At 30.0% G+C, this 13,881-nt stretch overlaps 1 protein-coding gene across 2 annotated transcripts in view; it reads right to left on the minus strand.

The window, feature by feature from the left end:
• Window positions 1-2,131: 2,131 nt before the first annotated feature.
• LOC129968816 (cobalamin binding intrinsic factor-like) overlaps window positions 2,132-13,881 on the minus strand; it is a 33,478-nt gene continuing 21,728 nt past the window's right edge. The window contains exons 6-10 of one of the 2 annotated variants that reach the window (XM_056083095.1): window positions 11,437-11,609; window positions 9,578-9,773; window positions 6,934-7,102; window positions 4,825-4,964; window positions 2,132-2,339 (exon numbers count right to left, since the gene is read on the minus strand). In XM_056083095.1, coding sequence (XP_055939070.1) covers window positions 2,272-2,339; window positions 4,825-4,964; window positions 6,934-7,102; window positions 9,578-9,773; window positions 11,437-11,609 — 746 coding nt within the window. In that variant the 3' untranslated portion in view covers window positions 2,132-2,271. The remainder of the gene's footprint in view (window positions 2,340-4,824; window positions 4,965-6,933; window positions 7,103-9,577; window positions 9,774-11,436; window positions 11,610-13,881) is intronic. The other variant, XM_056083086.1, reaches the window with a different exon arrangement.

The raw sequence follows: 13,881 nt of genomic DNA on the forward strand, positions 1-13,881 counted from the left end.
CATTAGATAGGACCCTTGTAGACTTCGGGTTGTGAGGATATTTTAAGTCTGTGTGATAGTGTTTCCCGACTATCACGATGGAGTTGAAAGATGACATTCGACAGATTGTCTGTAGTGAGATCGTCATGCTACATTCAATTGTTATAGGCGTAGTCAATTTATTTCCTAATACTTTGAACTTATTGTCATGCTAAACATCTTTTAATTTAAAATAAATGGCCAGTTCTTATTATTGTGATTTGTTTCTTTGTCTCTTTGTGTCTGCCTAATTTACGTCTCATTATCACACGTGAGCGCACTCTTTATACTACTTTTTAAATTATTTTTTTTAAACATGAGAAAACAAATTCAATATCTTTCTGACATTGAATATACAGGGTGTCCCAAAAAAATGTATACACACTTTAAATAATTGTAAATTTGGGGGTCATTATAATTCGAATAATTTTTAACATGTAAAAGATTCTGCAAATATCATTCTATTGTCTTGTTATCGCATGTTCTCAAACTGATATCCGTTCTGCTCCAGACACTGCTGACAACGCGAAGCGATGGAAAAGCTCACATGATGGAACAATTCCCTTGGGATATTCGTACATTCATGTTCAATGGTTGCCCTCAATTGAACAAGTGTTGCAGGTTTATGGACGTCCTGAACAGTTCCATCAGCTTCAAACTTATCTCTAATTCGAGTGATGGTAACTCGTGTAGGTGGTTCTTTGTTAAACTTCCGCTTAAATTGTTTTTGCACTTCTACTGCATTTTCATACTTCCAGTAGCATTTTAGAATAAATTTCCTTTCTTCAAATTCAAGTCTGTCTGCCATCACTCGGTTCAATGGGTTCAGTCAGTAAAGAAAGAAGAAATAACTTAGTTATCAGCTGCTAAAATGTGTATACATTTTTTTGAGACACCCTGTATATTTGCGCAATATTGAATATATGTATAGCAACATCGAATATATATTCGCGCAAACCGAAATTTTAAAAAAAATTTTTTAATTAGGAATTTTTTGAATTTTTACAGGGTCATCACTAAAGTCTTTTTGAGCCTTTATATTAAACGGTGTCTCAGATCGCAAGGGAAGTGACGTGTAAGTATAGTAAAATGATTAAACTGAATTTATTAAGGTAAGTGGTCTTACAGTGTCCCTTGCTTCGAAATAACTTATAAAATAATCCAATAGAAATATGTATAGTATTCCATAATAATAACAAAAAAAAAAAAAAAAGAAAGGAAAAAAAAGGGAAAAGTGGAGTTATCTGTAACACTGGCGACTAAAATTATGAATTTCTCATGATTTGAAAAAAATGTCAGTAAGAAATTGAAAAATACTTTTTCCTATATTATCAAAAAGTTTTCTGAATTAAGAAATGGTACAGAGCAATATCAGCAACGAAGAAAGTAAACAAAAATAATAATTAACAAAATCTGAAAGATGCACTTTAAAGAGGGATATTCGAAGAAAACGTTTATCAATTTTAAGACGAAAGCCTTATTTAAGTCTCGGAAAGTTTATAATTTTAATTGCAAATATCTTTGTCAATTTTACGGATGCTCCATAAATATTTTTTCTTTTTTTTATTAGAGTACAGTGTATATACTTCTATTGGACTTTTTATGCCATCTCCTATACTTTTGAATCTTTTGAATTATTCCCTTATTTCGCCGGTACGGTGCTTTAATCTATCTCAATAAATTCAGCATAGTCTCTTTTCTCTAGGTACAAGATAGAGTTTAGAATTTAATGAGCTTAAAAGAGCTTTGTCCATCACTTTGTAAATTGTATCGTTCTTTTTATTTAAAGGTCGATTTTTCTACTGAATATTTTAAGAAAAAATTAATATTGGTATAATAAACAGAAATAAGCAAGTCAAATGTAATAATCGATTGGAATTAAATTTTTTTGTGTCTCTATTAAGAGTTTTTAGTAAATGAATAAATTGAAGACTTTATTTGCTTTTTATAATATGTATTTTAACATAAAACACGAATTACGAATTATTTAAAATCATGAATATATGAATGAATGTTATTTAAAAGTATTAATTTGTGAAAGGATGAATATCATAAATGATGACATAGACGATAATAGATCTCATTTTTCATGTAGCAGAAGAATTTTAATATTCAGAATTACACATGCATTTCAAAATTTTATGATTAAAATCAAGCACTGATTTAATTCTATTCAGTCATAGAAAAAAAATATTTTCTCTGCTATGGAAGAAATTAATTCCAAAATTTCGGAGCATTTATTTTCTATATCCATCAAAATGTTGCTGTTCTGTACCACCAAACCAGATGTTCCATGTATCCAATAATAATTTCATTTGGACCTATAAAAAGAAAAGGTTTTAATAACTCTTCTCGACTTTTACGAAAATGAAAACAAACGAAATTTAAAAAGAACCTTAGATCTTAAAATTTCAAAATTAACATGAGCACATCATAATTATTGAATGTATAAATGATAAGAAATTATTCCTCTCTCAAAGACAATTAAATAAATTTAATGTCAAAATAATGGATTATTTAATACATTGAATTACCCCGATATTTCATTATTTGAATTTGAAATTTCGAAAAAAAAAATGATTCGAAACATTTAAAAACTAAAGTATATAGTTAAGATTGTAAATTTTTTTCAGCACTATATTATTTGAAGGTTTCTAGGATAGTGTTCAAACTCTCGCAGATTTCCAAATAATATTGATAGAACCCTGAAAGAACCATAAAATACTGTTGTAATTACTTTAACTTTATGGATAATGTATTTAGCATCTATCTCCAATAATAGCGAACATGAACCTATAAGGGGCTCTTCAGACATAAATGATGCCATATTTTCGTGTTGGCCTAGTTATAAGAAGGGGGATACCGAGTTTGAAACCCTATTCCATTCAAGATTCATCATGTATGCGAGTCTAGTACACTTTAAATTTGTCGTCTTTAACCAAGTCCTCCGGTTGGCATGGTACAAAAATTTGATGAGGGGTAGACTGTTCAGGTATAATTATCGTCACCGGATTCCTTGTACACCTTCCGTCCTTCCACCAGGTACAATCCTCGATGTTGAAAATTATGAGGCCGTCTCGGGACAACCCTAGTAATAATCGCTAAAGAGACTTTAAGATAACTAAACGGAAATCTAATATTTCAAGTACCATGGAATCGATGTTATTAATTCTTCAAATCAAGAGATGGTTAAAAATGTTTACAATATGATCTTTCAATTTTGGATAAGCAACTTGAAGTGGTTTCATCTTCATTCAATTAAAAAATGTAAAGCCTTACATTTCTGACAAAATGATAACCATTGGTCTCGAATGTTTGAACTTCGAAGTGGCCTATTATCTACAAGCTGGGGAGATACTTTTCCTTGCGTTTGTGAACTGAACCGTAGCGAGGAGTTGGTTTGAACAGTTTAGCAACAACATCTGAACTGATAAGAACTTACGAGTATTTTCTATTTACTTATATTAACATCTATAACTCTTGGCTCAACTTAACAACATATTGACACATATGCTTCGTACAATACATGGCTTTCTTGAGAACCGGTGTTGATTTGATATGCATGCCATGTCTTTTTTGATGGTTTATTAGCGTGAATAATATTTTATATTAAGAGACAATTTACATATTTCCACCAGACGAGGGAACTTTTCCAGTTTTAAATTATTTTTTAAAACGCTATAAGATTTTAACAATTCTTAAGTTGCCAAAGCATCAAAGAAAGATCAGTTGGAAGATATTTTTATATTAAACTAGGGAGCTTCAGCCCCTTATCGCTTTCACTTGTTAACCCCGATGTTGTGCGATTCTGTACCTAGTATTCGTCAACTACAGTTAAAAAGTTTTAAAACTCTACTGACATAATATTTATATGAAGATAACATTCATTTGCTGATCAGCCTACTTCCAATTCAAAACTCAAAACCCCACAATGAGAACATTCTTTGACTGTAGCGCCAATATCTAAATATTGATTAAATTTTTCATGCTTTTCCGCCAACCTAGTAGATTCAGATAAGATTTTCTTTTCAAATTCTCACCCGGTCTTTCTTCCAATTTTTTCTTTACTTTATATCATTGGCTGCTCCATCTTTGATTAAAAAACAATGCAAGTTAACACTGTATTTCTTAGGTATTCAGACAATTGCCAATCGAGAGATGAAAAATTTCCGTTACTCAAATAAACCGGAAAGTTATTTATTAATGTTGCCACAAACGTTGTGTCTAAAAGAAAAATTAGCAAATAATATTGTTTTAAATTCATTTGTTGTAAATTTGGTGATCATTGGCTTCCCATTCTTTCCAAATTCCCAAACAGGAAAAAGCCTATATGTTTTGAGTTTTTTTGGTTTATTATCAAAAAACAGGAATAAATGAATACGAGAATTTAACTTAAATTAATGAAGAGTAATAAGAAGAAATGCAAAAACAGGAATAAATAATGTAAGAACTGGAACTATAAATGTAAGAATTCATTTTTATCCATTCTTGTTGGAATAGTCAGATACAGTGCAAGATTTTAAGTATACTTATGAGAAAACAGTATCGGGTCATATTGATTCGGATGACACTGATACAATTTGAAAAACAAATTATAGCAGATATATAAAGAAAAGAAGTTCTTTTCAGAGAAACAATATTTCCATTAACGTAGTTCCTAAGTATCTATAAAAAACTTTAGTTAACTAGGGTTAATTATTTGAACTAGGGTTAATTATTTGAACTAGGGTTAATTATTTGAACTAGGTTTAATTATTTGAATTAATCAATTTTTTTGTGTTTGTAGTATAAGAAAAATGTTCTCACCTTTAGTTAAATGAGTTAAGGCTTCGGAGCCCATAGCAAAATCTTTATACAACATCCAGAATTTTCCAGCCTCGGGATCGTTTTTAATGCCCGCTATTTCGTAGACGTACAGTTTTCCTGATGTCATTTTCCATTCAAACCTGCACAAAAATTTACAAAAATATATTTACTAACACTCAAATAGTATGTTTCTCTTGAATTTTCGTATTAAATATGTTCCTTCATGAGTAACTGAACCATATCATATAAAACAAAATTATACAAAATCTTAAAGAAAATTTAGAAAAAAAAAATGTGTTATATTAACGAGCATTTACCAGAAAGTATCTCTGTTGCATTTTGGCGAAAATCAGAGAACAATTATTCATGTCAAAAAAATTTTACATTAATATCTGTTGGTTAGAAAAAAAGTTATTAAATAGTGAGTTTTTACTGAAAATTTATAAAAAAAAAAATGCAGTGTCGATATTGAGTAGAATCGTTTCATCATGATAGGATTATCATTTACATTAAAAAAAATGTGTTGTAACCCCCCCCCCCCCAAAGTAATCGTTTTTACACAGGAATAAAATTTATTAGTTAACAATAACAATATTTTCGGTTTCTTACAAGGGGTGTTCAAATGAAAAGGCACGAAACGACACTGTGGGTATAAATGAAGACTTTATTTAAATTGTGCACTATAGGCCCGAACACAACGATCCCATTAATTAACGAACCGAACGATTCGTTGTTCCTAGAATTCATGTGGGCGTGACGAGACCCAATCCTTCACAACGTTCGTGAGTTCGCCGTCCGAGTTGAAGCACTTCTCTTTCAGATATTTCTTCAAGGGACCAAACACATGAAAATCGCACGGCGACATGTCCTGGCTGTAGGACGGATGGTCGAGCTGCTCCCACTTGAACTTGGCCAGTTTCGGGTGTGTGACCCTACAGACGTGTGGACGCGCGTTGTCATGGAGCAGAACCACACCCTCCGTGAGTAGTCCCGCCTTTTGTTCTTGATGAACCTGAGTAGTCTTCGGAGTGTCTCACAGTACAAAGCAGAGTCAATGGTTCTTCTGTGCTCGAGGAATTCAACAAGTAGCTGACCTTGGAAGGTTCTCTTTATAAGAGCCGCACTCCGATTTACGACGGAGACTCCAATCGCATCCCTAGATGTCTCGCTACGTTCCCCCATAGCGGCATAGGCAAATATGTTAACGATTACGTTGTTACGACATTTCGTACCTTTTCATTGGAACACACCTTGTAAACTGCAGATGTATGTAAACACCGGTGAATTAATTTTCTAGGAAAAAAATTGGTTTCTATACAACTAAAACTTTTAAATTCATGAGTGAAAGCTGAAAAATAAATGAATAATTAAATATGGTTGCCTCATTAAAAATGCACATTCTTTTTATTTTGCTTTGCTTTTCGCATCAACTACTATCACAATATCAACAGCTAATCAAATCAACTAATTACCTTTGACTGTTTTTTTCTAAAAATTCCAACATTATTTATAATTTGCAAAAAGAAGAGTATCTTCAGATATTGTGAAATTGGGTAACAAAGCTTTCTAAAAACTTTAAATAAAAAAAACTTAACAGCTGAAAAATCCCATTTGTTTTAAAGAATTACGATTCGCGAAAAGAAATACTGTATTCGTTGATTGAAAGCCTTATTTTTAGAAGAATAATATAATTGTAATTCCGGTATTATTTGAAAATAGAACACCAATTACAATACTTTATAACTAGCAAATTTTAAGACATATTTTCATATTCTTTTATTAAACCTTTAAGACTTTTAGTTAACTAACACATTTGAAAACAAAGGTCCTTAGAAGTACAATTCGATAAAGGAATCACTAGATACATGTTAATTCAGTGATTGATTTATCTATAATATCCCTAACAAAATAACAAAATAATACGAACGAAAATGTTTAAAAATAAATTGAAAACAACATAAGAAAAGAAAAATAAGAAAAGTTTTAAAAAAGCACAAAATTCATAAAGGGAATCAAACGTGAATATTTTTTTCATCAAAGTTGTTAACATTTTTTTTTCTAAATAATACAGGATTTCTAAAGAAACAAGAAGAGGAAATAGCATATCACTTGTATTTTTTATCTTCTGCTTCAGCCACTTCCATGACTTCGAAAGCCGTAGAATTCTTTGGCACATTAAGGGGAATGGAGTACGTGACAGGCTTTTCATCTCCTATGTACAGAGAATACTGCACTCGCTGTTTCGGTACCAGATAGTCAGCGATTTCCGAGAAAGGATCTGGAATTAGCGAGATATTTTTCATCAATTCTTGGGATATATTGAAAACATGCCTTATATAGATCATATTTAATTAAAACAATTGACCCTCTTAATTGCAAAAATTTGTAAATAATATCCAAAATCTTCGGATATCCGCAGATATATTTTGTCTTCCTTGAATATAATAAAGAAAATGTTGCAACATGACTTTGTAAATTATAAAATAGAGCAATTTCTTGTGCAATTTCTGAAATCCCGCGGCTTTTTTTTGACGCATGAGCTATATTTGGCTATTCTGCGTAAAGCAAATGATGAAGTCAGAGTAAATTATGAAAAATATACTTATTAAAATCTAAAACAAATATATTGGCCTGAAAATACATAAAAAAATAACAGTGAAATAAATAAATAAATGGGTAATACAAAACTTCAGGATCTGGAATGAAAAAGTGAGGCAATCAGGTACTGTGAAATGAAATAACGCTAAGATGAACAGGTCAGATAAGGCCAAAAAAAGGTGAAACAATGAGGCATTGTGAAATGAAATAACACTGAGGTGACAAAGTCATACAGAAATCACTTATTTCGTTACATTTAAAAGCTATATTATTTAAAATATTCATATAGAAAATAACAATCAGCACATTCCCATCGCTTTATAAATGATTAAGAGATACCCTCAAACATGCTAAATATGTTGTAGATCTCACTGAGATTAAATAACATTATAAGCCAAAAAAAAATATCTTTTTTTTTAACATTTAGAGGGAAAAAACACGGATGATTTTCATTCGTACATTACCAAGCAGATACAACCCAATCCTTTGTTTTTAAGTACAATTTTCGAAAATGATAGTCTTGATTTTTATATATTGATAACCCCAGTAGCCTTATTTATTACATCCTGGCTTTGGTTTAGATGATGAATAATTTTTTCTTTAGGATAAGCTTTTATTCTTAACATTTTCCAAATCTACTAATGTCTAAAAGATTTTTCTTATGTCATTTCCTTAATTTAAGTTGATCCTTCCTCTTCTCCTTCTTGAATTTATGCTCTTACTCTCGGAGCAGTTTCCCCGAAACGTTATCGCATATTATCCAATTTCGGTTTTATCTCCTTGCATCGGCATAAAATTATGGATCTTGGGTGAAGCCCCAACTATCTTGCATGGCATTGGTGGACAATAGTTACGAAATATAGATTTTTAGCATGAATCCAACATTTTTATTGAATACTAGCTGGCACCTAGAGCATTGCTACCGCAGAAGAAATAATTCTGAAAATAACCTTTGAAATGGCTATCTTGTTTAATTTGGAATGATAGAAAGAATATTTACTTTCTTGTCGACAATGAAATTAAATGATATATAAAGAAGTATAAATAATATTTATTATATTTTTTAACTTTATATATGATAATTGCACTATGCCTATAAATTTGGTGCAAGTACAAGCGAGAAGTTGGCAAAGTTTTATTAAAATCGGATGAACGATAAGACAACGCATACAATACGAACAAATAAAAGTTCATTCCAAAACTATAATAAAAAAGCTGCTTTCCTCCTTCCCACATAAAATTATAATTTCAAATCACCCCAAATGCAAATATACCGCCAAGAATTTAAATTTTCAAAATAATGACTTCTTCTCCTTGTCTACAGCCAACCACCCAGCCACTACTGAATGAGGCAGTATCGACAGAATCCATCCATATTACTGACAAATTTACTCTTCGAGGCGGTTGGCCCTAAACTACAGGTAGTCTATTCCCTTGCCTTCCTGCTCATCTCCCCCTACAATTGTCATCCTATTTTACGAGGGACAGGTCAACAATTTGAGAAAACCTTCTCAAAATTCTCTGTATTCCTCCAAATGTGCGTCCCACAACAAAAGAAAGGCAAACAATTTTAAACGTAAAATTTTTGATAAAAAAAATGTCAATTTTCAACATCATATCATCATGTATTTTATGATTTTCTGGCACCATTAGTACTGAGCTTAAGTCATTATTTTCAACCTTTTACATTCTTTCTTAATTCTGAGGTGTCTATACATTCTTTTAAATAGTGGTAAATAGTACCGATTCCTCCACAGATGCCTTTATTTTCCTGTATTCTTCAAAATCTTCAAAAAATAAATAAATAATAATGGCTCTTGGGTGATAAAATTCTTTTTTATTTTCCAATTAATGGATCGAAATTTTATAAAAAAATCCTCAGTTAGAGAAATTTTCACAAGATTGGAAGTTTTCAAGTTTCTCTGTAAAATTACTATGGTGTTTCTTCCTAAAACATCATTTTTGTAGAAGAAATAACGTCAACAATCGGTATTCTCAAAACAACATTATTAATTAATTGCAGAAAACCAAGCTTGAGAATTGTGGTATCATTTTCTTCAGACATTTTATAAAAAAATTAATGTGCCTTGCTTATTTTCCGATTTTTAAATTATAAGAAATATTATTAAGATAGTTGGATTTAAGAACTTCTCACCTTCTCCATGCTTTCGGGGGTTAGCTGAGCAATTAACGTAAGAGATATCCATGAGACTTTTACTGTTCAAAATAGGGAGAATCAAGTAGGTTGCCAAGAAATCTACAGAAGAATAATTCAGTTTCTTCATCAAATATTTAATTGTTGCATTCAGGTTCCAGTCCCTGCTATGCTCTTCGCCACTGGAAAAAAGAGCCTGCAATAGACTTGAGTTTAGATATAAATTGAAAACACATGTTATCTAAATTAACAATTCAAAATTTAGAATACATTTTGTGTAGGCATTTTTAAGTTTTGCAATTTTTGGTTTTTTGGTATCTTTTTCTTAAGGGGCTATTAAATTTACAAGAAATTATTGCATTAATTAACCCTCCAGAATACGTTTATCAATTCTTTTTTTTTTCAAAGCCAAAAGCAGGGGTTGAGGATGGAAATGAGAGGGAAGGAATCATTTCTCTCCCCCCTCACCTGCCTGAAAATAGCGTCTGTTTATCAGTTGCGAGAAAGATCCATGCTCTGATTATTTGCAACCAAAAATATAAGTATCATCCAACTGCTACATTAAATCTTCCGAGGTTAATCTAAGTATGATGCCATTTTCCCATTCTATAATAATGTTATAACTCTAGTGAAATAGATTATTTCAAAATACACTTTTCATTACTATTGGATTCTTTGGTATTTTAAGGTCCTAAATTTTTCTCTTTAAGGTTTCTACAGAAAACTGTTAGAGTTTCCAGTAAATTCCAGTTTTCCTTCAAAATGAAAACCACGCATTTCTTTTAATAAAAAAAAGTTCCCCTATGTTATGCGAGTTATTTAATATTGATTAGATAGTAGCCTTTTATCTATATACTAGCGTTTCAATGGCTTATAGTTAAATCCATTTTATATAAGGAATTAAGAACTTCTCATTTATAAATTACTTTTGTTTAAAGTTTTACAAATTAATAGCCACATATTATTTCTAGATTGCCTCTCGTATTTATTTTTGTATTCTATACCCCCAAGATTTGGAAGAAAAATATTTTTTTAAAAAAAATGTCTCAATTTCAAAATGGTATTTAATATTTGCTTGCCATTTGTTTTATTGTTTTCATTAAAGCATCCGTTGTGTTTCAGCTAGCACCCATGTAAGGACTTTTAATCGCAAACTGAAATGATGGTGTTATCTTTTACTAAATGCTGTATATACCATTTTTTTGGTCTGTGGTCGAATGCCATTTTTTGGCCTGTTTCTTGTCACAAGGTTCTGCTTTTCTAAATGTTCATTGTCTCACTCCACTCAAAAGTATTCAATTATTATTAGTCAAACTTTACAGGCTCAAATTATTTAATATTTAAAAACAAAGAAAAAAAATTAAAAATATTTCATATTTAAAATTATTAATTAATTTCATAACTATTAATATATTATATACTGCTAAACGCAAGAAAATTATTTATTCATTCACATTCAGATGGTTTTAAAACTATAAAATCCAGTCAAGCAGATATTAAAGTATACAAACAAGACAAAGAGGACCATATGCTCGGAAACACTTAAAATTATGCTAAAAAGTTAAAAAAAAATTATCTTTTCAGCTCTTTGTAAGTGGTATTCATTTACTTAAACGAGATAAAAAAAATCAGTGCTTATGAAAAATATTTATAAATTAATATCTGTTCTTAAAGATTTGATTGACATTAAAAACACATTTTTACCAATTTAAACCATTAAATATATTTAATATTTTTCATCTTACAATGCTGAAAGGAGAAGGAAAGCCCGTAAATTCATATAATTATAGATTTATAAGGGGAAAAATCGGTACTTACTTATTCACCTTAACTTATTTTTTCGAATAATAATATCTTACTTGGGTAATTAAAGCTGTGGTGTAGACATTTCCAAAACTACCATCAAGAGTTTGTAAACTTTTGAAATGATGTATTGTTTTGTTGTATAAATCTAAGAGCTGATTACTGAGCATGTTGTTGACATATCTACTGTAATTACATGATAAAGCCATGACAGCCATTGCTTGAAGATCTGCAATTAATAATATTATTAGATTTGCATCAAAACCGATGTTTATCATAATTTTTGGTGATATAAATTCATTGTTAAAGAATATCACATAACTGTAATTACCAATCAGAAAATAAAGACATTTGGATGAATTTTCTTGAATTAATTAAAGAATTTTATTGCACAAGGAGGAAATTCTGAATAGGGAACATTCCAAGCAGGAAAAGAAGGAATTCTTTATGTTATTTTTTGATGGTTTATAAAGTAAAACTGAGCATTGGAAGCGAACTGCTAGTTGTGAAATGATATTATAATGAGGCTAAATCGCATTTGAAAAGAAATGAATTTATGATAAACTTAAGTTAATAATTATAAAATGAAAAGATTAAGAACCTCATTTTTATTTATCTATGATTAGCATAGCCCAGAAAATTTCATTTACTACAGTTTTGGAAATCTAGGTAAAAATTCCAAATTTTGTAAAATACCATAAACCAATAAATAAAAATATTTGCTTATCAAAGTTCTTCATCCTTTCTCTGATTCTGGAACCACCACGACAATATCTGTCAAGCATATTTAGCCAAATCATAGATTCATTCTGTAGCATGAAGCATATTTAGCCATATCGTAGATCCGTTCTGTATCATCAAGCTATTTAGCCAAATCATAGATTCGTTCTGTATCATCAAGCATATTTAGCCAAATCATAGATCTGTTCTGTATCATTAAGCATATTCAGTCAAATAATGATATTCTTCTAACTTTGCATCGTCAAACATATTCAGCTAAATCATAGTCCACTCATAATTCTGTATATTCAAACTTTTGCAGCCAATTCATAATCTCTATGTACCTCTGTATTCCAAGCCTATTCAGACAAATCACAGTCTCTATGTAACTCTGTATCCTCAAGTATATTTAATCAAATCATAATCATGACAAATCGAGTGTTGATTCGAAGACTAAAGATAAAAGTGAAGTCTTATATATTATATTACTGAATATCTTAGGCCACCATATCTGGCTGAAAAGCCTAGAACAGCAGACAGCACTTAGAGAAAACTCCGGAAATTCCTCCACTATAATTAAGAAAATAAAAATCCATTTATGTGGCATACATCGACCTATCAGAATTGAGTAATGCTGGTTAAGGCCATTGCCGGAAGAAAAAGTCTTCCTTTGATAATGATTCACTGACCAAGTCCAATTTTAACATCTAAGCATATTGTTGGACCTCTTCGATTCGATTTGTTTAATCTTTTCTTAAAAAATATTATAAAAATTAACATTATATTGAAAATATTGATATTTTTGAAGAACACACAACGTAACTTTAAGGTATCCGACTACTTCAGAGATGATTTTGAAAAGAAATAAATAAATAAAATAATGTTTATGTTATATTTTTTAATTAATATAACAATAAAACGATTTATAAGATTGAGATTATTTAAATATATATGTAGCTTTTGAGTGAAAAACATAATTTGATGTAAATTTTATCATTTATTTACAAAAACTAAAATTAATTTTTAGAAAAAAAAATTGTAAAAATTTTTTCTTTTTCTTTTTAGTAGTACATGTCTAACATATCTTAGAATGTGACATAAGAATTATATTCAAAAACAAAATTTTTATGTACAATATAGGAAATTATCTATGAAGTTTTGATATTTTCAACAATATTTACGAAATAAATATAAATCCACTTCAAAAGTGTTCAACATCCAATCCATAGTTCATTAAATTCTGCATAACATAGCGAGCACTGATTATAAAGTTCATTAATATATCTTGAGGCGTTTTCGTGATAAGACGATACTCGTACAGTAAAATTATGAAGAAAAAAAAACTCGCTATTATATAAAGACATTTTTGTTCTTCATAAAAGATATTTAAAGTTTTTAAAGGCTTAAGTATTACTTACATTTAAATAGTTTGTTATAACTTGCTAGTAATTGAAGTGGTGACAAAATAAAAATGTCACTCGAAACAGAAACGTTCTAATAGTTTTGAAACTGCAAAAAGTAAAAATGCGAATTTTCATCCACATTCATGTTTCCAACCAAGTCGGATACCTTAAATATTTAATTTTTATTTTGAAATTTTCTTTACTGTTAAAATAATCTAAATGAAAACATTTTACCACCGTAAGAACTAGTCATAATTTCCTTAAAGATGCAATAGCTAGCTCATGCAATCAATATTTTTATGACAATGACAGAGACATTACTGTATTTAAATTTTCAAAAATAGTTTTTCGAAATAAGGTGTGATTATTTTAATGAAC

This window comes from Argiope bruennichi, chromosome 1 (genome assembly GCF_947563725.1).
Source record: "Argiope bruennichi chromosome 1, qqArgBrue1.1, whole genome shotgun sequence".
In the NCBI taxonomy this organism is placed as follows: domain Eukaryota; kingdom Metazoa; phylum Arthropoda; class Arachnida; order Araneae; family Araneidae; genus Argiope; species Argiope bruennichi.